General features: G+C 47.4%; 1 protein-coding gene across 1 annotated transcript in view; it reads right to left on the reverse strand.

Moving 5' to 3' along the window:
* LOC144487895 (cadherin-23-like) overlaps positions 1 to 21,099 on the reverse strand; it is a gene marked incomplete at both ends in the record, with an annotated part of 83,004 nt that overhangs the window by 22,403 nt on the left and 39,502 nt on the right. The window contains 2 exons of the mRNA XM_078205946.1: positions 2,583 to 2,711; positions 6,483 to 6,677. Of these exons, the coding sequence (XP_078062072.1) occupies positions 2,583 to 2,711; positions 6,483 to 6,677 (324 nt within the window). The remainder of the gene's footprint in view (positions 1 to 2,582; positions 2,712 to 6,482; positions 6,678 to 21,099) is intronic.

Genomic DNA, 21,099 nt, shown 5'->3' on the forward strand with positions numbered 1-21,099 from the left:
CAACGCAGGAGGAGGCCATTCAGCCCATCGAATCTGCACTGACAACAATCCCACCCAGGCCCTATTCCCATAACCCCACATATTTACCCTGCTAATCCCCTGACATCCCCCTAACACTGAGTAATTCAGCATGGCCAATCAACCTAACCCGCACATTTTTGGACTGTGGGTATCGGCAGGGCTAAGCTTAAATCGTATTTTTAAAAAGGCTTAATCAAACACCCTGACACGCCCATTACAAGAACTGTTAACAACAGTGACATCCTTTAAACTTCCCCCTATTTTGCAAAATGCATTCACGATGATCAACAAGATTAGATTGCTATGGAAACCAATCACATCTCTCAGAAATGGCTAATTATTTCAAATATAAGCTGGAATTTCCCAGCTGTTCCTACTGGCAGGGTCTCCCAGCTCCCGGCGGCGGGGGGGGGGGGGTATATACAACAGGAAACCCCTTTGACAGTAGTGGGACCAGATGATCCCTCCAATGGCCAATAGCGGGCTGCCGCCGCAAGACACGCCACGGAACTGGAAAATCCCGCCCTCTGTATCTTACTGCAAAGTGCAACGACTGCTGCGATGCAAGAACAGTAAGAAGTCTCACAACACCAGGTTAAAGTCCAACAGGTTTATTTGGTAGCACAAGCCACTAGCTTTCGGAGCGCTGCCTCTTCATCAGGTGATGGAAGGAGCGGCGCTCCGAAAGCTTGTGGCTTGTGCTACCAAATAAACCTGTTGGACTTTAACCTGGTGTTGTGAGACTTCTTACTGTTCTTACCCCAGTTCAACGCCCGCATCTCCACACCATGACGATGTAAGAAAGCAGAGCCGTCATTCTGCACACCAGCAAGATCACAACAACAGTAATAAGATGCATGGTCAGCTCATCAGCTTTTTGTGGTACTGCTTGCGAGAGAAACCCGAGTCCAGATAGCAAGGAACTCCCTGTTCTCCCTCGAACGCGATTTGAGGTTAACACCTACTCGCAACATGACAGCAACAGAGAAAGATTTTTTTTTAAGAAACTCATGTTCAGGAAGTGGGCATCACTGGCTCGTCCAGCATTTATTACCCATCCCTAATTTACAGAATCCCTACAGTTCAGAAGGAGGCCATTCGGCCCATCGAGTCTGCACCGACCACAATCCCACCCAGGCCACATCCCCATAACCCCATGCATTTATCCTCGCTAGTCGCCCTGACACTAAGAGACAATTTAGCATGACCAATCCACCTAACCCACACATCGTTGGACTGTGGGAGGAAACCGGAGCACCCGGAGGAAACCCACGCAGACAAGGGGAGAACGTGCAAACTCCACATAGTGACCCAAGCCGGGAATTGAACCCCAGTTCCTGGCGCTGAGAGGCAGCAGTGCTAACCACTGTGCCACCATGCCACCCCAATTACCCTCAAGATGGTGAGCCCCTTCTTGAACCGCTGCAGTCCACCTGGCGTAGGTACATCCACAGTGCTATTAGGAAGGACTTAGACCAAATGATATGGGGGAATACCAAAATTATGTCTAAATCAAGGTGGTGTGTAACATGGAGGGAAATCGGAAGGTGATGGTGCTTTCCTGTACCTGCTGCCTTGAATTGTCTCCGTGGTGAAGGCTGTGGCTATGGGAGGACCTGTCCAAGAAGCTTGCGCACAAGTTGCTACTGGGCATTTGTTGACCATACACACTGCATGGAGTGTGATGGAGGGAGTGAACGTATAAAAGTGGGGAGGGACTGCCAAAACAGTACACTGCTTTGCCTTGGATGCATAAAGGGCGCACGGTGGCACAGTGGTTAGCACTGCTGCCTCATAGCGCCAGGGACCCGAGTTCAATTCCGACCTTGGGTCACTGTCTGTGTGGAGTTTGCACATTCTCCCCGTGTCTGCGTGGGTTTCCTCCGGGTGCTCCGGTTTCCTCCCACACTCCAAAGATGTGCAGGTTAGGTTGATTGGCCATGCTAAATTGCCTCTTCGTGTCAGGGGGACCAGCTAGGGGAAGTGCATGGGGTTATGGGGATCGGGCCTTGGTGGGATTGTGGTCAGTTCAGACTCGGTGGGCCGAATGGCCTCCTTCTGTTCTGTAGGGATTCTGTGACAACATCTCCAACAATGTAACGTTCTCAGAGCGATGTTTCAACGTTAGGTGCTCAATTTCTGCAGTTGGACAGGGAGATGAGAACCTACAATCACGCCAATCGAGATTTGAGCAACTGAAACAAAAAAAGATTGTGCAGCATTGTGAATAAAAATGAACTTACCAATTAACCTGCTTAGATTCTCTCACCGCTAAAGGTATTAGAATCATTTATAAAGGTCAAAAAAAGTCTCCTTTGCTGCAGCTCATATTCCATTAGGAATTTATATAAACAAGGCAGCAGTGTTAACCACTGTGCCAATCAGCATTGTCAGGGGACCCTCCTATAGCATGAATAACCTCAGGTGCGGCAGTGCTGCCACCACCAGGGGATGATGATAATTACAGCGTGACATGTTTACATAGAGTTTTCATTGCAAGGTGCAAATAATCCATATTCAACTTGCATCGCGGAGATAATACAAAACAAATTGCTACTCACTGGAGGGGAGTTTTCATAAATGTTTGTGCTGTAGGGCAGATTTACAAATATTGGGTCCATATCCTGGATGTCAGTTATCGTGACTGCGAGATTAGCGAGAGTGGAGAGAGGATGGTCTTTATCCTGGTCCTGTATAAAAAAAAAACAATAGATTTACATGTAATTAAAATAATTTGCACATTCTTTTACGATGATGCTTTTTGAAAAATTTGGCAATTGTCCAATTTATTTTGCAAATACTGATTAACACATCAGCGGTTAGCACTACTGCCTCACGGCGCCAGGGACCCGGGTTCGATTCCCGGCTCCGGTCACTGTCTGTGTGAAATTTGCACGTTCTCCCCGTGTCTGCGGGCGTTTCCTCCGGTTTCCTCCCACACTCCAAAGATGTGCGGGTTAGGTTGATTGGCCATGATATATTGACCCTAGTGTCAGGGGGATAAGTAGGGGTAAATAAGGGTTATTGGAATAGGGTAGGGCCTGGGTGGGATTGTGGCTGGTGCAGGCCGAATGGCCTCCTCCTGCACTGTAGGGATTCGATGATTGAAGATTCCTCACATTTATACAACACATTGCTGACTCTCAAATCTCCCGAATAAATTACACTCCAGGCACGGTGAACTGTCAGGTTTGGAATGTAGCAGGACAGCAAGATTCCAAAACACATAAATGACTGATTCGTCTATTCGGTGATGTTGTTTAGAGGCGGGAACTCGGGCAGTAGAACTCACCGCTACCTCAATTGTTGTCTTTTCAAATGCAGGAAGAAAAATTATGGAAATGACCATCACATTTCACTTTACAGTAAAGTAGCAAAGTTGCTCCTCGTAGAGTCGGATTTTTCACGGGTACCATTCATCAGCTGAGATTTTAAGCCACTTCCCATTGGCCATGCTAAATTCTTCCCCAGTGTACCACAACAGACGCCGGAGTGTGGCGACTAGTGGGATTTTCACAGCAACTTCATTGCAATGTTAATTAAACTTTGTGTCTCCCTATTAAAGTTTATTTATTAGTGTCACAAGTAGGCTTACATTGACAATGCACCTAACCAGCACGCCTCTCAGACTGTGGGAAGAAACCGGAGCACCCGGAGGAAACCCATGCAGACACGGGGAGAATGTGCCCACTTTATTTCACAGGCTGTGAACAACCACTTTGGAACAACGTGGAGGTTGGGAAAAGCACTGTATAAATGCAAGACTCAACCTATACATATCAATACATTTCCATTTGGTTTCTGCAACATGCAAGTGACACCTGGGATTATTTGAAGACAATTGCTCAGGCTCTTTCTAAGCAAAGTTTGGATATTTGTCCAAGAAAAAGTCACCAATGTGATGGTCTGCATAGACCTAATGCTCCAATAGACCATGAAGAATGAGCTGTGTCCCTTAGGGCTATATCACTGGTCCAGCATGTGGTGGACAGCAGGAAAATAATACATAAGAAACATCTAAAGCTCATTTCATGTGCAAGTTTAATCCTCAATGGCCAACACATCTCCAAATTAAGAGGTAAACAAAAATATTTCAATGCAAGTTACCAGCCATTGAACCAACTCTTAGCAACCGACTTAATGGGGCTGAATTTGGTCTGCTTTAATTTTTAGGATTTTCGCCTCACTGAATTCATTCACTATAGAGCATGTTTAGACACAAGACTCGGGTTCGAGGCCTGAATTTCTCTCCGTTATCTGGCAATGCTTTTCCCTACCTCGGAGATATTGTGACCTGTTCCGAGTGGCTAAAAGTTTCATCTACTCCCTCAACGATTAGATCCGTTCGGTGGCAAAGCCATGACACAACCCACACACAAAAAACAAAACTCCACATGGTGACCCTCAGCTTTCCAAAGGCCGAGAATCCACACAAAAAAAAAACTCAAAATGATTTGGAATGGAACCGGTCATTCCCCCAGCACTGCAGAACATTCCGGAAAATGGCCAAAGAGTAGCTCAAGGGAAGCTCGCTCCAATTGAGCTGGGAGTGTGTGAGCAACACAGCCAGGGTCTTCACTCCAGTGTTAAATTTTAGAAGTTACTCCTCAACATCGTCTTAATCAGATATGGCGGGTCCTTCTGTTCATCCCATCTCTTACACATCACTCGACTATGGCCGAATAATTCATAAATGATTGGCATCCAATGAGGCTGATGAGCCAAGGCTTATTGGCAAGTCAGTCAATCGCACTCTCAGCTCTCAAGCCCAAGGATTTGGGGAAGGGTGGGGGTGCTCAAGTCTCCAGAAACCTGAGCACACAAAAGGAGGGGGAAATTGAGGCGGACACTCCCAGTGCAGTGTTGTGGAAGTGCCGCACTGTCAGAGGCCCCGTCATTAAAAGTGGACCCACCCTCTTCAATTCTTGCAGACGTTCCTGCGGGGACTACCTTGAAATGTCGATCAAGTTTCGAAACTCAAATCAACACCCAAATACAGATTATTCGGTCGTTACCACGCCGCTGGGAGCGTCCTGAGCAAAGATGGGCTACTGTTTCCTACTTCAATGGCTGCAAAGTAGTTTGGGACATCCTCAGGTCGTGTCGGGTGCTGGATAAATGCAAATTTATTTTTTCGTCCAGGAAACCAGAGGACAAACATAGCTGTTATAAATGAACGTCTCAAATGCAGCGAGTCAAACGGAATCTTTTGTCTCCGGTGACAGAAGTCATTAGTGACTGCTAATTAAATTTTAAGTAAATGAATAATAGATGTCACTACCTGCGGGGTCATTTATCATTTCCTCTGATGAATACCTTCACATTGGTAAAAAGCGTGAGCAAATCGGCTGCCAAGCTTCTCTGGTGCAAAGAGGTCAAACGCGCTGGCATTACATTGCAAAGATTTTGATTAGTTTATGTAAAACTTTCCCTATTGATTTCCCTGGGATGTTCTTACTGATTTACTATATTCTATCGATTGCCTCACACCGATTGCTCCCTGCCTCTGCACCCTGGCACTGGATCAATACCATAGCCATCAGCCATCACTCTCACTCAATGAAGCCTTTCCTTTAATCTCTGCAATTTGCCACATCTCTCTCACACCTTCAAAGCCTCTTCTAAACCTTCAGATACATCTCCAGCGACTTGTTCAGTGCTCGTTTTCTCTCGGAGTCAGCTGGCACTCCCGGCTCCGAGTCGCATCAATGAGGGTTCACGTCCCACATAGGCTGGCACGGTGGCACAGTGGCTAGCACTGCTGCCCCACAGCGCCAGGGACCCGGGTTCAATTCCGACCTTGGGTCACTGTCTGTGTGGAGTCTGCACGTTCTTCCCGTGTCTGCGTGGGTTTTCTCCGGGTGCTCCGGTTTCCTCCCACAGTCCAAAGATGCTCTTTTGGAGAGTCGGTGCAGCCTCGATGGGCCGAATGGCCTCCTTCTGCACAGTGGGGATTTTATGAATAGCACAAAATAGAATCCCTACAGTGCAGAAGAGGGTCATTCAGCCCATCGAGTCTGCACCGACAACAATCCCATCCAGGTTCTATCCTCATAACCCCACATATTTACCCTGTTAGTTCCCCTAAAACTAAGGAGCAATTGAGCATGGACAATCACCCGAACCTGCAAATCTTTGGAGTGTGTGAGGAAACCGGAGCACCCGGAGGAAACCCACGCAGACACGGGGAGAATGTGCAAACTCCACACAGACAGTGACCCAAGCCGGGAATCGAACCCGGGTCCCTGGCGCTGTGAGGCAGCAGTGCTAACCCACTGTGCCATCCTGATTCTATGTCAATCCAGGCTGAAATTCCAGTGGAGGACTGAGGGAGTGCTGCACTGTCGGGAGTTCAGCACGGAGAGGACGGGGGGAGGGGGAGCGAGTCCACCTTCCACCACTCCAGGCAGTGTACATGTCAGTCAGTCAAACAGCCCCCATACCGAGCAACACATTCCTACCGTTCCATTGACTTGGAGTTGATAAGTTCGGGTGGTCTCGTAATCCAGTGGCCTTTGAACGGTTACAACTCCCCTGGCGCCATCGATGGAAAAGAAACGGGATGGAGGTTGGAAGGAATACAGCACGCTGCCCCCGGTACCCTGGTCTCGATCTGTCGCATTCACTATGAAAATCGGTGTCCCCGTTGGAGTATTCTGGAAAGTAACACACCACAATTAAAAAGGCTAAAGCAACACAGCCCACTCAGGAAAAAGTTACACGCATTCTGTGCATCTTAAATCCCCATTTTGACTACATTCTATTAAAATAGAGGAGAATCACAAGTGGTGCTTCCCAATCCTTGCCCAAATAAACAAGAACACAAGAAAAACAAGGTGGTCATTAGACCTTCCGAGTCTGCTCCGCCATTCAATATCACAGCTGCTCTTTTATCCTAACTTCACTTTCCTACCTTATCCCCGTGGAATCGGAGAATCCTTACAGTGCAGAGGGAGGCCATTCAGCCCATCGAACCTGCACCGACAACACTCCATCTAGGCCCTATCCCTGCAAGCCCACATATTTATCCTGCTAATCCCCCGAACTCTAAGGGGCAATTTAGCATGGCCGATCAACCTAACCCACACGTTAAAGTTAAAAGTTTATTTATTAGTCACAAGTAAGGCTTACATTAACACTGCAATGGAGTTGCTGTGAAATTCCCCTAGTCGCCACACTCCGGTGCCTGTTTGGGTCAATGCAGCCTAACCAGCACGTCTTTCAGACTGTGGGAGGAAATCAGAGCACCCGGAGGAAACCCACGCAGACACGGGGAGAATGTGCAAACTCCACACAGACAGTGACCCAAGCCGGGAATCGAACCTGGGTCCCTGGTGCTGTGAAGCAGCAGTGCTAACCACTGTGCCACCCTTTAAAAGTCTGATGCTCTATCGACTGAGCTCTCCCATTTTCTCAATTCCTTGAACATTCACAGTAACATAAAAAAATACAAGGAGGAGTAGGCCATTGTCGAGCTTGTTCTGCCATTCAGATAGATCATGGCAAATCCCGTCCACCCCACCATCAGCTCCCTGCACAATCCCCATATCCCTTCACATCTTTAGTATCTAGAAATCAATCAAAAATCTATCCATCGCAGCCTTGAACATACTCAGCGAGTGAGCGTCATAGCAAGAGGCGAAGGCTTTCAAAGATTCACAATCCTGGGTGAATAAATACCTCCTCATCTCAGTGGCCAACCCCTCACTCTGAGGCTGATCCCTTATTCACCAGTTTTTTTGGGGGGGGGGGGGGGGGGGGGGGGGGGAAGAGAAGAGGAGCCTTTGACCCAGTATCTACCCTGTCAAGCCTCAAGGAGATATTACATATTTACATACATAGGGTGGCACAGTGGTTATCATTAATCCAGGACAGCGTCCGGGACCCCAGTTCAATTCCCGGCTCGGGTCACTGTCTGTATGGAGTTTGCACATTCCCCCCGTGTCTGCGGGTGTTTCCTCTGGGTGCTCCGGTTTCTTCCCACAGTCTAAAGGTGTGTGGGTTAGGCGGATTGACCATGCTAAGTATGCAGGGTTACAGGGATGGAGTGGCTGGCTGGGTAAGATGCCCTTTCGGAGAATCGGCGCAGACTCGATTTGCCTCCTTCTGGACTGTAGGAATTCTATGGTTTATCCAACCCAATATAAAAGTGTGAACATGGTAAGGATGTGAATACATTCGAGAAGGTGCAGAAAAGATTCATGAGAATGGTTGTAGGGTTGAGTAACCTCAACTACATGGACAGATTGGAGAAGTTGGGTCTGTTTTTCCTGGAGAGGGCCAGGAGGAGATTTGTTAGGGTTGTTCAAAACCACGAGGGGCCTGAACAGAGCAGCTAGGGAGAGACTAGGAGACTGTGCAAACTCCACTCCAAGCAGACAGTCATCCAAGGGCAGAATTGAACCCGGGTCCCTGGCGCAGTGCTAACCACTGTGCCACCGTGCCATCCTGGATTGACTGCTGGGGAGGGGTGAGGCGATTGACTCATGGAGGGATTGAGTAGGCTAGGCCTACGTTGCTTGTGGTTTAGACGAATGAGAGGTGATCCCGCTGAAAGATGGAGAGCCAGGAGACACTGATTGGAAAGATGGGAATCTTTTAGAAGCAGTGGGTTCTGATAATGGAACACACCTCCTGAAAGGGTGGTGGAAACAGATCAACAGGAACTCTCCAAAGGGCATTGGATAAATACCAGAAGTGTAAAAATTTGCTGGGCTATGGGGAACGAGCGGGGGATTTGGACTGATTTGGATAACTCTCTCAGGAGGCAGCACAGTGTCTGATGGGCTGAATGGCCTCCTCCGGCACTGCCTCCACATCTGAAGTCATGCCTCCTCCGCTGTCTTTATCACACAGGTAAACTTGAGCAACCTGAAAGCAGTCAGGTCGAATCAGAAACAGGAGCATCAGTAATTCAAATTTCTCAGGGATATTAGGTAAAGATCTAATCAACTTCCACAGGAAAATGGCAAAGATTGAGATTGCAGTTAGCAAACGCCACAGGCAATGAAAGATACTAAAGTCTCAGAAGAAAGATGTCTTTAGATCTTCCAAGCAGAGGTGTAGCATGTCGATTTTCCAAAAGAAACCCTTAACGATTCCATCTTAGTTACAGATCTGATCAGTAACTGTAACCACAAATCATCCAGGATTGCAACAGGAGTCTTTTTTTTTGCTTCATTATTTATTTGAAGCTTACATTGCCATTTCAATTTCACCACTGAGAGTGGAAGAGTTTGGCACAATTCAAGTAAAATAAAAATAATCAGTAACGGGACTAAATTGTGTCAAGAAGATGGTGCGCAAAGCAACGACTCACTCTAAATTTAAGTACAATGGAGCAATAAGAACACGGGGAAAAGGGGGCAAACAGAGGGACAGGCCATTCAGCCCATCGAGCCTGCTCTACCATTCAATGTGATCATGGCTGATCCATCCACTTCAATGCCTTTTCCCCCCACACATTATTTTCCCCGTCTCTTCATGTCATTGGTGTTTAGAGATCTGTCAATCTCGGTTTATACGTACTCAATGACTGAGCTTCTACAGCCCTCACGCAAACCAGCCTCCCGTCCATTGACTCTGTCTACACTTCCCGCTGCCTCGGCAAAGCAGCCAGCATAATCTAGGATCCCACGCACCCTGGACACACACTCTTCCACCTTTTCCCATCGGGGAAAAGATACAAGAGTCTGGGATCACGTACCAACCGACTCGAGAACAGCTTATTCCCTGTTGCCATCAGACTTTTGAATGGACCTACTATATATTAAGCTGATCTTTCTCTACACCCTGGCTATGACTGTAACACTACATTCTGCACTCTCTCCTTTCCTTCTCTATGAACGGTATGCTCTGTCTGTATAGCGCGCAAGAAACAATACTTTTCACGGTATACATGTATGATCTTTTATCCCAATTTCACTTTCACTCCTCTATACATGTGACAATAATAAGTCAAATCAAAGATTCACAAGCCTCTGAATAGTAAAAAAAAAATTCTCCCCATCTCAATTTCAAAATGAGGAGGAAGCCATTGAGGACTGTGTCCCCTGGTTAAGGCTCCCCAGTAAGGAGTCTAACAACACCAGGTTAAAGTCCAACAGGTTTATTTGGTAGCAAATGCCACTAGCAACACCAGCATTTCCGCATTAAGACTCCCCAGCCCGTGCAAACATCTCACCTGCATCTACCCTGCCTATCCCTTTAAGTGTATTGTAGATGTCAATGAGATTACCTCTCATTCTCTGAGACATACAACATGCGTATAACTTGTATCTAATACCAAGACACAGCAAGCACGTATTTCAAGGTGGCGAGTGACAACAGGGCACAAACAGCACAAGGTTTCTCCGCACCCAATTTTACGGTTCTGTGCTATGTTTAGCTTTCTGTATCGAGGCGATCGAAAATCCATCTCACTATCAAACCTCGGAGTATCCAGGCTCTGGACTCAACTTCTATTTTCGGCGCGAGCGCTTTGACAAAGCCAGCTTGGATTTTCTTATTGCTGCCTCTGTCCCCTGAGTGAGCGAGCACTGATGAATACAGAAACCCCATTAGATGCCATCTTGTATTCAAAACGAGGGCTCCAATGTGCAGTGGCATGAGGACAGAGCCGGCAGATAAAACCGAGCTTGTGGGGATGAGCTGAAGATTAAGAGATGAAATTTAAGAGTTTAATAGAACAGAGGCTTATTAAAAAAAAAATCCAATTTCTCAGATCAAGCAATCAATTTAGAAGGTCAGCAGTAAGGAGAATGGAAAGAGCCCGCAGAATGCAGAGTAGTGGATGGAGATCGAGCTCAAAACGAGAGTCAAGAGAGTTAAGGCAAAATAAACAGGCCAAGGACCGATTTATAGAAGAATGGAAATGTGCACAAACAAAAAGGCAAGAGAAAAGCAGAAAGGAATGTGTCAGGGAAGAAACACAGTAAGTAGTCTCACAACACCAGGTTAAAGTCCAACAGGTTTTGATTTGATTTATTGTTATCACATGTATTAACATACAGTGAAAAGTATTGTTTCTTGCGCGCCATACAAAGCGTACCGTTCATAGAGAAAGAAAGGAGAGAGTGCAGAATGTAATGTTACAGTCATAGCTAGGGTGTAGAGAAAGGTCAACTTAATGCAAGGTAGGTCCATTCAAAAGTCTGATGGCAGCAGGGAAGAAGCCGTTCTTGACTCGGTTGGTACGTGACCTCAGACTTTTTTATCTTTTTCCCGACGGACGAAGGTGGAAGAGAGAATGTGCGGGGGGTCCTTAATTATGCTGGCTGCTTTGCCGAGGCAGCGGGAAGTGTAGACAGAGTCAATGGATGGGAGGCTGGTTTGCCTGTTGGACTGGGCTACGTTCACGACCTTTTGTAGTTCCTTGCGGTCTTGGGCAGAGCAGGAGCCATACCAAGCTGTGATACAACCTGAAAGAATGCTTTCTATGGTGCATCTGTAAAAGTTGGTGAGAGTTGTAGCTGCCATGCCAAATTTCCTTCGTCTTCTGAGAAAGTAGAGACGTTGGTGGGCTTTCTTAACTATTATGTCGGCATGGGGGGACCAGGACAGGTTGGTGATCTGGACATTTAAAAACTTGAGGTTTATTTGGAATCACAAGCTTTCGCAGTACTGCTCCTTCATCAAATGACTCACCTGATGAAAGGGCAATGCTCCGAAAGCTCGTGATTCCAAATAAACCTGTTGGACTTTAACCTGGTGTTATGAGACTTCTTACTGTGCCCATCCCAGTCCAACGCCGGCATCTCCTCCGCATGACTATAGTAAATACGGTGAGCTGTGTTTTCCAGCCCGTGCTGCCAAGAGGATCTACCAGTCTTGCCAATGGCGGAGTGGCCAGCGAACAACACAAAAGGCCGCAGATATTGGGCAGGACCAGAAGATCTCGCCGCTGGCCAAAGATGAACCCATGAAGCCCCCACTGGAAAACACGTCACGGAATGGAGTGGCGGCGGGGGGGGGTGGGAAGAAGAGGGATGGAAAATCACACCCGATGATATTTTTATGCTTTTGTGTTACAAGGTGCTACATTCAACATCCATGTGACTCAAATTTATGAAAAGCTTGTACGCTGAAAATTAAAGGTCATTCTCGACCCATTCCTTTACACCAAATCAAAGGGATCAAAGGTTATGGGGAGAAAGCAGGATTAGGCTATCGAGTTGGACGATCAGCCATGATCGTGATGAATGGCGGAGCAGACTCGAAGGGGCGAATGGCCTCCTCCTATCTTCTATGTTTCTATGCTATCAATGCAAGGCTTCCTTTACTTTCCAATGGGAGAAAGTCATTTTTTCTTCTGATCACCAGTTCTCTAATAAAATTACAGGTTCAAATTACATAGCAAGGTTGAACATTCCTGCCATTTTGTTGGCAAATCACTATTTATGGATAGAAAAAACAGGCATTCACCAGGAAGAGGGGAATTTATTGTCCAAGGGGAAGAAGAACCAGGAAATGCTCCTCCGTGTCCTTCAACCAACATCACCAGAAACAGCTCATCATTTTGCCGCTGAGGGAGCTTGCTGTGTGCTAATTGGCTGCCCCATCTCACAACAGTGACTAACGAAAAGATGTGCATGATTCGCTGGAAAGCACTTTGAGCACCCCAAGGAGACAAAAGGTGCTACAGGAATGCGAGTAATTTCTAAAGCAACTTTGGCCTTATTTGTACTCTAAGGGTCCTAGAATCCCGACAGAGCAGAAGGAAGCCATTCGGCCCATCGAGTCTGCACCGACCACAATCCCACCCAGGTCATTTCCCCGTAACCTCCAATATTTACCCTGCTAGTCCCCCTGGCACTAAGGGGCAATTTAACATGGCCAATTCACCTAACCTGCACATCTTTTGAGTGTGGGAGGAAACCAGATCACCCAGAGGAAACCCACGCAGACACGGGGAGAACGTGCAGACTCCACACAGACAGTGACCCAAGTCGGGAATCGAACCCAGGTCACTGGCGCTGAGAGGCAGCAGTGCTAACCACTGTGCCACCCTGTTGAAGAAACTTGTGCTTAATCAAAATCATCATTCCCTCAAACCCATTTCTTTATTTGAGTGAATTGGGAAGAGTCCATATACTATCGCAATCTGAAACAAGTGTGAAGTTGTGGCAGAGGGAAGTCTATATATTGCCCAAAAGTATGAGGTTGCGGCAGAGGGCAAGTTGATGGACCTACCTTCTCAACAACGGCTTCAGGAATCAACAACTTACGATGAATACTGTCATGGACAGGGATATTAAGTAACAATGGAGCCTGGGAAAGTCCGCTCACTCAGAGGTAATTGCCTCAATACTGCCCATTTCAGAAACACCGTCACACCAATTACGCAGCTTCTCCCTCAATGTGGCTACACTGGAACATCGGGAGAGGTGTAAGCTTCCACTATACATGACACTGAAACCCAAAAAACACACCAAGAATTTTCTCTCTCTCTCTCTCTGGGGATGCAGAGTATGAAGCACACCTGCCACGGACATAAAAGAGAGGGTGATAGGACACACATCGTTTAACCTAGCTGGTGTAAAAGAAACACAACAAATAAAAAAGGATTGACAGATATCAAATCCCCCAAGGTAACATTTACCATTACGGACACCGATTGAAATGCTCTGCTTAAATTAAACAAAAGGCGATCTAACATGCTAGGAATTGGTTTAGGGAGCTGTCAGCAACTATTTGTCCTTCAATAAACTGAGTGGGGGGTGGAGGAGAGAAGTATATTTCATCTTGTGGGCAGCAGCTAATGAGAACCTACTTTGCAAAAGATGCCTATTCTTGAAGGCATATGTTTCTATATAAATACTTAATTGAGGAATTAAAATGTTGGACATAGAATCCCGACAGTGCAGAAGGAGGCCATTCGGCCCATCGATCCCGCACCAATCCCACCCAGGCCCTATCCCCTCAGCACCATGTATTACCCTGCTAATCCCTCTGACACGAAGGGGCAATTTAGCATGGCCAATCAACCTAACCCGCACATGTATAGAGTGTGAGAGTGGATCGTCAGAAGCTTTTCCCCCCAAGGTCAATTACTAGGGGCATAGGTTTAAGGTGCGAGGGGCAAGGTTTAAAGGAGATGTACGAGGCAAGTTGTTTTTACACAGAGGGTGGTGGGTGCCTGGAACTCGCTGCCGGGGGAGGTAGTGGAAGCAGATACGATAGTGACTTTTAAGGTGCATCTTGACAAATACATGAATAGGATGGGAATAGAGGGATATGGTCCCCGGAAGGGTAGGGGGTTTTAATTCAGTCGGGCAGCATGGTCGGTGCAGGCTTGGAGGGCCGAAGGGACTGTTCCTGGGCTGTAATTTCCTTTGTTCATGAAGGGGGGGAAAACTGGAGCACCCTGAGGAAACCCATGCAGACACGGGGAGAATGTGCAAACTCCACACAGACAAGCAGTCACCTGAGGCCAGAATCGAACCCGGGTCCCTGGAGCTGTGAGGAAGCAATGCTAACCACCATCGTGACGCCCTGAAAGCTATTAGCCTGGGAAGAATGCAGCAACATGGAACATGCTGGTATCAAACTCTCATTTTAACCCACTTGTTTTAAATGATTTTGCCCAATTGCTTGACACAGAATCGGACACAGCTGTACAGTGTTCAAATGTTAATATTACGCCAGGCATTTTCCAGGCTTTTAGAAAGGCACAATTAAACAGAAACTGTAGTTAACCTTTCCCCACTGTGGAATGATTCAGTTACAAGATCCAGCTGTAAGACATACAAAGTCAGATTTAATAAAGACAGACAGAGCGCGACAAGGCACTGAACTGCCTTCTGCTGCCCCAGTCTCTCCACACTTCCAATTGCATCAGTTGGGCAACGTACACGGACACAAGTCACACAGAACCGAAACCGCATCGAGCACCCACGGGATCAAAGCACGGGTTATTTTGGTGTGTCTGATTCTCTGGCTTGCTCCTTGATTAGGCCATTGCTTCAGGGTTGAGAGCTCAGTGGCTGCAGGATGAGGGTCTAATTCAAGCTGGGCTTCGTGGAGAGAATTGCTGCACTGCGGGGGGGGGGGGGGGGGGGGGGGGGGGGGGGGAGGGGGGCAGGGAGGGGGAAGCGGGAGAGAGAGAGAGAGAGGCCACCTTTCAGATGAGGCACTAACTGAGCCTCCCTGTCTGTTCAAATGGGCAGAATGGATCCCACGGCACCCACAGGGCTGAGTGAAGCTTGCAGCGCTCCTCACCCCTCGAGTCAGAAGGTTGTGGGTGTGAGTCCCACGCTCGGGACTCAGGTTTAAGTCGACACTTCAGTGCAGTACCGAGGGAGTGGCGCACGGTCAGAGGTGCTGTCTTTCAGTTGAAAGGCTGAACCAAGGCTCTGTTTGGTCTCTCAGGTAAAAGACCCCATAGGATGAAAACCACTATAATCAAGTGCAAGTGGCGGCACGGGGGCACAGTGGTTAGCACTGCTGCCTCACAGCGCCAGGGACCCGGGTTCAATTCCTGCCTTGGGTGACCGTCTGTGTGTGGAGTTTGCACATTCTCCGTGTGTCTGCGTGGGTTTCCTCCGGGTGCTCCGGTTTCCCCCCATAGTCCAAAGATGTGTAGCTTAGGTGGATTGGCCATGCTAAATTGCACCTTAGTGTCAGGGGAACTAGCAGGGTAAATACATGGGACATTGGGTGGGATTGTTGTTGGTGCAGGCTTGATGGGTCGAATGGCCTCCTCCTGCATTATAAGGATTCCATTGTAAGTTCTTTCCCATGCCAAGGTCAATATTAATCCCTCAATGTCACAAAATCTCAGATGATCTCGGTATTGGAGGCCGCAGTGGATGCTCCATTAGAATGTCTACAATAGCGAGGACAATTCAAAACTACTTCACTCTCTGGAAAGTGTTTCAGAATGTCTTAAGCTTGTGAAATCTCCTGTGTAATCTTCTGACTTTACTGTTCCCAGATTTGCAACGAGTTCTCCTGTTATCCTGCCCAACACCTTTCCCGTAACACCTACATTCATAGAATCACTAGTGCAGAGGGAGGCCATTCGGCCCATCAAGTCTGCATCGACTCTCCGAAAGAACATCTTACCCCAGGCCCACCCCATGCCCTATCCACATAACCAATCCACCTAACCTGCACATCTTTGTAGTGTGGGAGGAAACCAGAGCACCCGGAGGAAACCCAGGCAGACACGAGGAGAACGTGCAGACTCCACACAGGGGGCGGGAATTTACAGCCTCACTCGAGCGAGACTGGAAAGTCCCACCGGAGGTCAACGGACATTTCCGTTGTCCACCTCTCGCCCGCTCCAATTCCACGGCGGGCGAGATGGTAGATTTGAGGCGGGACAGTCACCCAAGGCCGGAATTGAACCCGAGTCCCTGGAACTGTGAGGCAGCAGTGTTAACCACTGTGTCACCATGCCTCCCATTAACCAGACATTCATTCCATTTGACTTGCTGTTTTTGGAAGTTCGCTATGCTCACATCAGCAGCCACAGTGACTGTGTTTCTAAATGAATTAACCAGAGAGGTGCAGCACATCATGAGGACATGTGAGATATAGTTGCAGACACTCTTGTCTTCAATGTACACGTCTAGAAATCATCTAAGCAATGCAAAATAATGCAGCAAATAACTCCAGTCGATCAAAGCTGTCTAATCACACGGTGAGTGTATATGTAGCTGCTCTGTAACTTCCAAATATTTCCTCAACACTCAGTCTCTGACAGCTCATCTTTATGGCAATTTATTAGCTCTAGACAATCTGCAAGATGCAGTTTGGAAGGTGTGGTGTTCATACTGTACGTACTTTTTAAAATTTGGTTCCCTTTTCATTAAATCTTGAATTATTATTAGGCTAGAGGAAGGTCAAATCAGATCTTGCCACACACAAGGTGTATTGATAAAGCATCTTCATAGCAAAACCAAATTTGACAGAGCCACATGCGCAGTTATTGGGAGATGGTTTGATTTGATTTATTATTGTCACATGTATTGGGTTACAGTGAAAGTATTGTTTCTTGCGCGCTATGCAGACAAAGCATACCGTTCATAAAGAAGGAAAGGAGAGGGTACAGAATGTAGCGTTACAGTCATACCTCGGGTGTAGAGAAAGATCAACTTAATGCAAGGTAGATCCATTCAAAAGTCTGACGGCAGCAGGGAAGAAGCTGTTCTTGAGTCGGTCCAGTACGTGTTTTCAGGCTTTTGTATCATTTCCCCCAATGGAAGAGCGAATCTCCAGGATGCGTGGGGTCATTGATTACGCTGGCTGCTTTTCCGAGTAAGAAGTCTCACAACACCAGGTTAAAGTCCAACAGGTTTATTTGGTATCACGAGGTTTCGGAGCGCCGCTCCTTCCTCAGGTGAGTGGTCAGAGGTGACTCACCTGAAGGAGCAGCGCTCCGAAAGCTCGTGATACCAAATAAACCTGTTGGACTTTAACCTGGTGTTGTGAGATTTCTTACTGTGCCCACCCCAGTCCAACACCGGCACCCCCACATCATGTTTTGCCGAGACAGCAGAAGTGTAGACAGAGTCAATGGATGGGAGGCTGGTTTGCGTGATGGATTGGGCTACATTCATGACCATTTGTAGTTTCTTGTGGTCTTGCTCAGAGCAGGAGCCATACCAAAAATTGCTGAGAATTGTAGCGGACGTGTCAAATTTCCTTGATCAGAGTTATGATATTGTATGATTGTCAATACAGGCAATGACTTGTACCTTTAAAAAGCTGCATACTAACGTCACAGTGTGTAAGGCTAGAGAAATACTAGTACAGCCTCCATGTTAGATGTTCACTATTGCCTGTGAACCCTACTGCAGATGTTGACTATGGTTTGCGACTCAATCAGTCGGACTTCATGTACACATCATGAATCAGGCAGATGGTCAAGTAATCAATCGATGTACCTGTTCGGACCCAGGCTGGGCAAAGGCCTGTGTGGAGCAGTGGTTGCTGGTAATAAACTTCATCTCGTTGTATTCAACCAGAATCCTCATCATTCTCAATATCTTACTTAGATAGCATAGAGACAGATTCCTCGAGGCCTATATCGAGACTCTCAACATATATAGTGGCAGCAGACAGCAAGAGACCACGACAGTCAGAGACAGACAGGTTTCAAGGAAGGAGAGACAGAGAGAGAGATTTAGGGAGGGAATTCAGGGCACAGACAACTGAGGAAAGGATTGACAACAGTACAGCAATACAGATCTGGGGGGGGGGGGTGCAAGGCACCAGAATTGGAGCAGAGCACAGATCCACAGGGAATGGAAGAGATGCAGAGATGGGGAGAATTATAATGGATGGGGAAGGTTACAGAGATAGGCAGAAGAGAAGTCATGGACGGATTAGCAAACAAGGATGAGAATTCTTATTGTGACCGGGGGGTAAGTTTTACAATTCTTACGTCCAAAACAAAGGTAATGCTGAAGAAATATCTGTAACATAACAAGTATGAGGAAGAAATGATTTCAGGAGACAATCTGGAACATTCCAGTTTTATTCTCGAGATGGGATTTGAACCAGTTCTTAAGTTACACAAAGGCAGCCTTGTTGACTTTCAGCTAGCGATGCATCGATCTCCTGTGGCATTTGTGTCACTGTCAGCAAATCCAACCTCTCTCTTTCTTGCCATCAACTTCCAGTTGCGCTTTCTCTTCAGTTCCTGTCTCTATCCCGGTTTTTGCTCTCTGTTGTCTTGTGATATATTGAGGTAAAGAAGTGCCTCTGGGGCTGCAGGCTAGTATGGGAGTGAGGGCCAAATGTGCTCAGTCCTCTGCTGTCAGACTTCTATCACTCTTGCTGGCCCCAATGCTCATCCATGTTGTATTGCCAGCACCTTCCTGTCCCTTTCAATCCCAAGTCCCATCACTAACTCTGTTTCCCTATGGACGACCCGCTTAAATTCCTCCCCTTCTCACTCAACTCCCTCACAATCTTCCGACCTCACTCCCAATTACTCTGCTGAAAAGCTGAATGACAAGATACCAAAGGCTCCCTCACCCATTTCCTTCACAGGATTTCTCATTTTCAAAATGGCTGCTAAAAATAACCAAATTAGGCTTTTTATTTATTTGTGGCGTATGGGCAGAGGTGGATAGGCCTAATCTCTAGAGACAGTGGTGGTAAGGCACCTTCTTGAACCATTGTAGTCCAAGCGATACACTTACAGTGCTGTTAGGAAGTTCCAGGACTTTGAGCCAGCGTCAATGATTGTAATTCCAAGTCAGAATGGTGGTGTTCCCTATGCATCTGTTGCCCATGTCCTTCTAGGTGGTAGCGGTCATGGGTTGGGAAGGTGCTGTCGAACCAGCCTTGGCAAGGTCCTGCAGTGCATCGGTCATGGGCGGGTGTGAATGTTTAAAGTGCTGGAAGTGGGTGCCAAGTGGGCCATTTGGTCCTGGCAAGTGTTGTTGGAGCTGCACCCACCCAGCCAAGGAGAGATTATTCCACCACACTCCTATCTTGCGCCTCGTAGATGGTGGACAAGCTCTGGGGAGTCAGGAGGTAAATCCCTTGCCACAAAAGGAAAGCTATTCCGGCACATTCTCTGCAGGTGTTAGCCTTTAGAATGTTCACGTTTGCAAACTACCAGCTGTTGGGTCTCAGGTGGCACTGGGCAAGATTCATTACATTTTCTAACTTGCTCTCTCCCTCTCTGAACCAGAGCTTTGAATTGTTGCATTGCTACTGCTGGCAAAAACAGGTGATGGAAGCTTGTTAACTACTTATAAACAACTCAAATTGCACGAGGGATGACTGTTTTTCTCCTCTCAGTTTTCATTGCCTCGATCTCCGAGGTTACAGCGAGGCGACGCACCCACCGCCCAGAACCTTGCAGACAGCAGACCAGAAACATCCGGTGACCTTTACAGCGAGGACTCCCCTCTCCCTGCCAGCAGTTTCAATCTGGTGCAAAGTCTAAGGGGGTGGCAGACATGCACCAGAGGTGATGTCAGTAAACAGAGCAAACAGCCAATCAACTGTGAAATAATCTTAAAGTTTATTTATCAGTGTCACAAGTAGGTTTCCACCAGTTTCTTCCCACAGTCCAAAGATGTGCAGGTTAGGTGGATTGGCCATGCTAAATTGCCCCTTAGTGTCAGCTGGATTAGCAGGGCAAATATGTGGGGTTATGGGGATAGGGGCTGGGTGGGATTGTGGTGGGTGCAGACTCGATGGGCCGAACGGCTTCCTTCTGCACTGTAGGGATTCGAGCAAGGTGTGGTGGACCTCAGTTGTGCCTTTGTCCTATATGGACCACCGTTGTGTGTGTTTGTCATACCTGGACACATCCCCTCCCGGTTTGGTTCCTCCCCTCGGCACCTAGTATAAAGGTGGCTGTCTCCTCCCCCTTGTTCAGTCCAGGTTGGTTATTTGTTGGGATCTGCTCCTGATTCTGTTGTGAATAAAAGCCTACACTTGTATTGGCACACAGGTAATCTTTCGCCTTATTGATAGCGCATCATAAGGATTCTACGAAAAAAGCAAATTACTGCGGATGCTGGAATCTGAAACCAAAAGAGAAAATGCTGGAAAATCTCAGCAGGTCTGGCGGCATCTGTAAGGAGAGAAAAGAGCTGATGTTTCGAGTCCAGATGACCCTTTGTCAAAGCTAAAAGGCGCAGAAAGTGGGAGATATTTATACTGCAGGGGGAGGGAACGAAAGAGGAGTCATAGCCCCGGGAACCAGCTAATAGCTGTCCACAGAGAGAATAAAGGATGTGAATCTCTCTTTGGGTTAAGGATTCTAGGAAGGCTTACACTAACACTGCAATGAAGTTTCTTGAAAATCCTCTAGTTGCCACACTCCGGCGCCTGTTCGGGTACACTGAGGGAGAATTTAGCACGGCTAATGCACCTAACCAACACGGCTTTTGGACTGTGGGAGGAAACCGGAGCACCCGGAGGAAACCCACGCAGCCACAGGGAGAACGTGCAGACTCCCCCTAGACAGTGACCCAAGCCAGGAATCGAACTCGGGTCCCTGGCGCTGTGAGGCAGCAGTGCTAACCACTGTGGTTCACCAGGGGCAGCAAAGCAGAAGTTAAAGAGCACGGAATTCATTTCAATTTTCAGATAACGAAGCAGATG

Source organism: Mustelus asterias, unplaced genomic scaffold (genome assembly GCF_964213995.1).
Source record: "Mustelus asterias unplaced genomic scaffold, sMusAst1.hap1.1 HAP1_SCAFFOLD_1107, whole genome shotgun sequence".
NCBI lineage: Eukaryota > Metazoa > Chordata > Chondrichthyes > Carcharhiniformes > Triakidae > Mustelus > Mustelus asterias.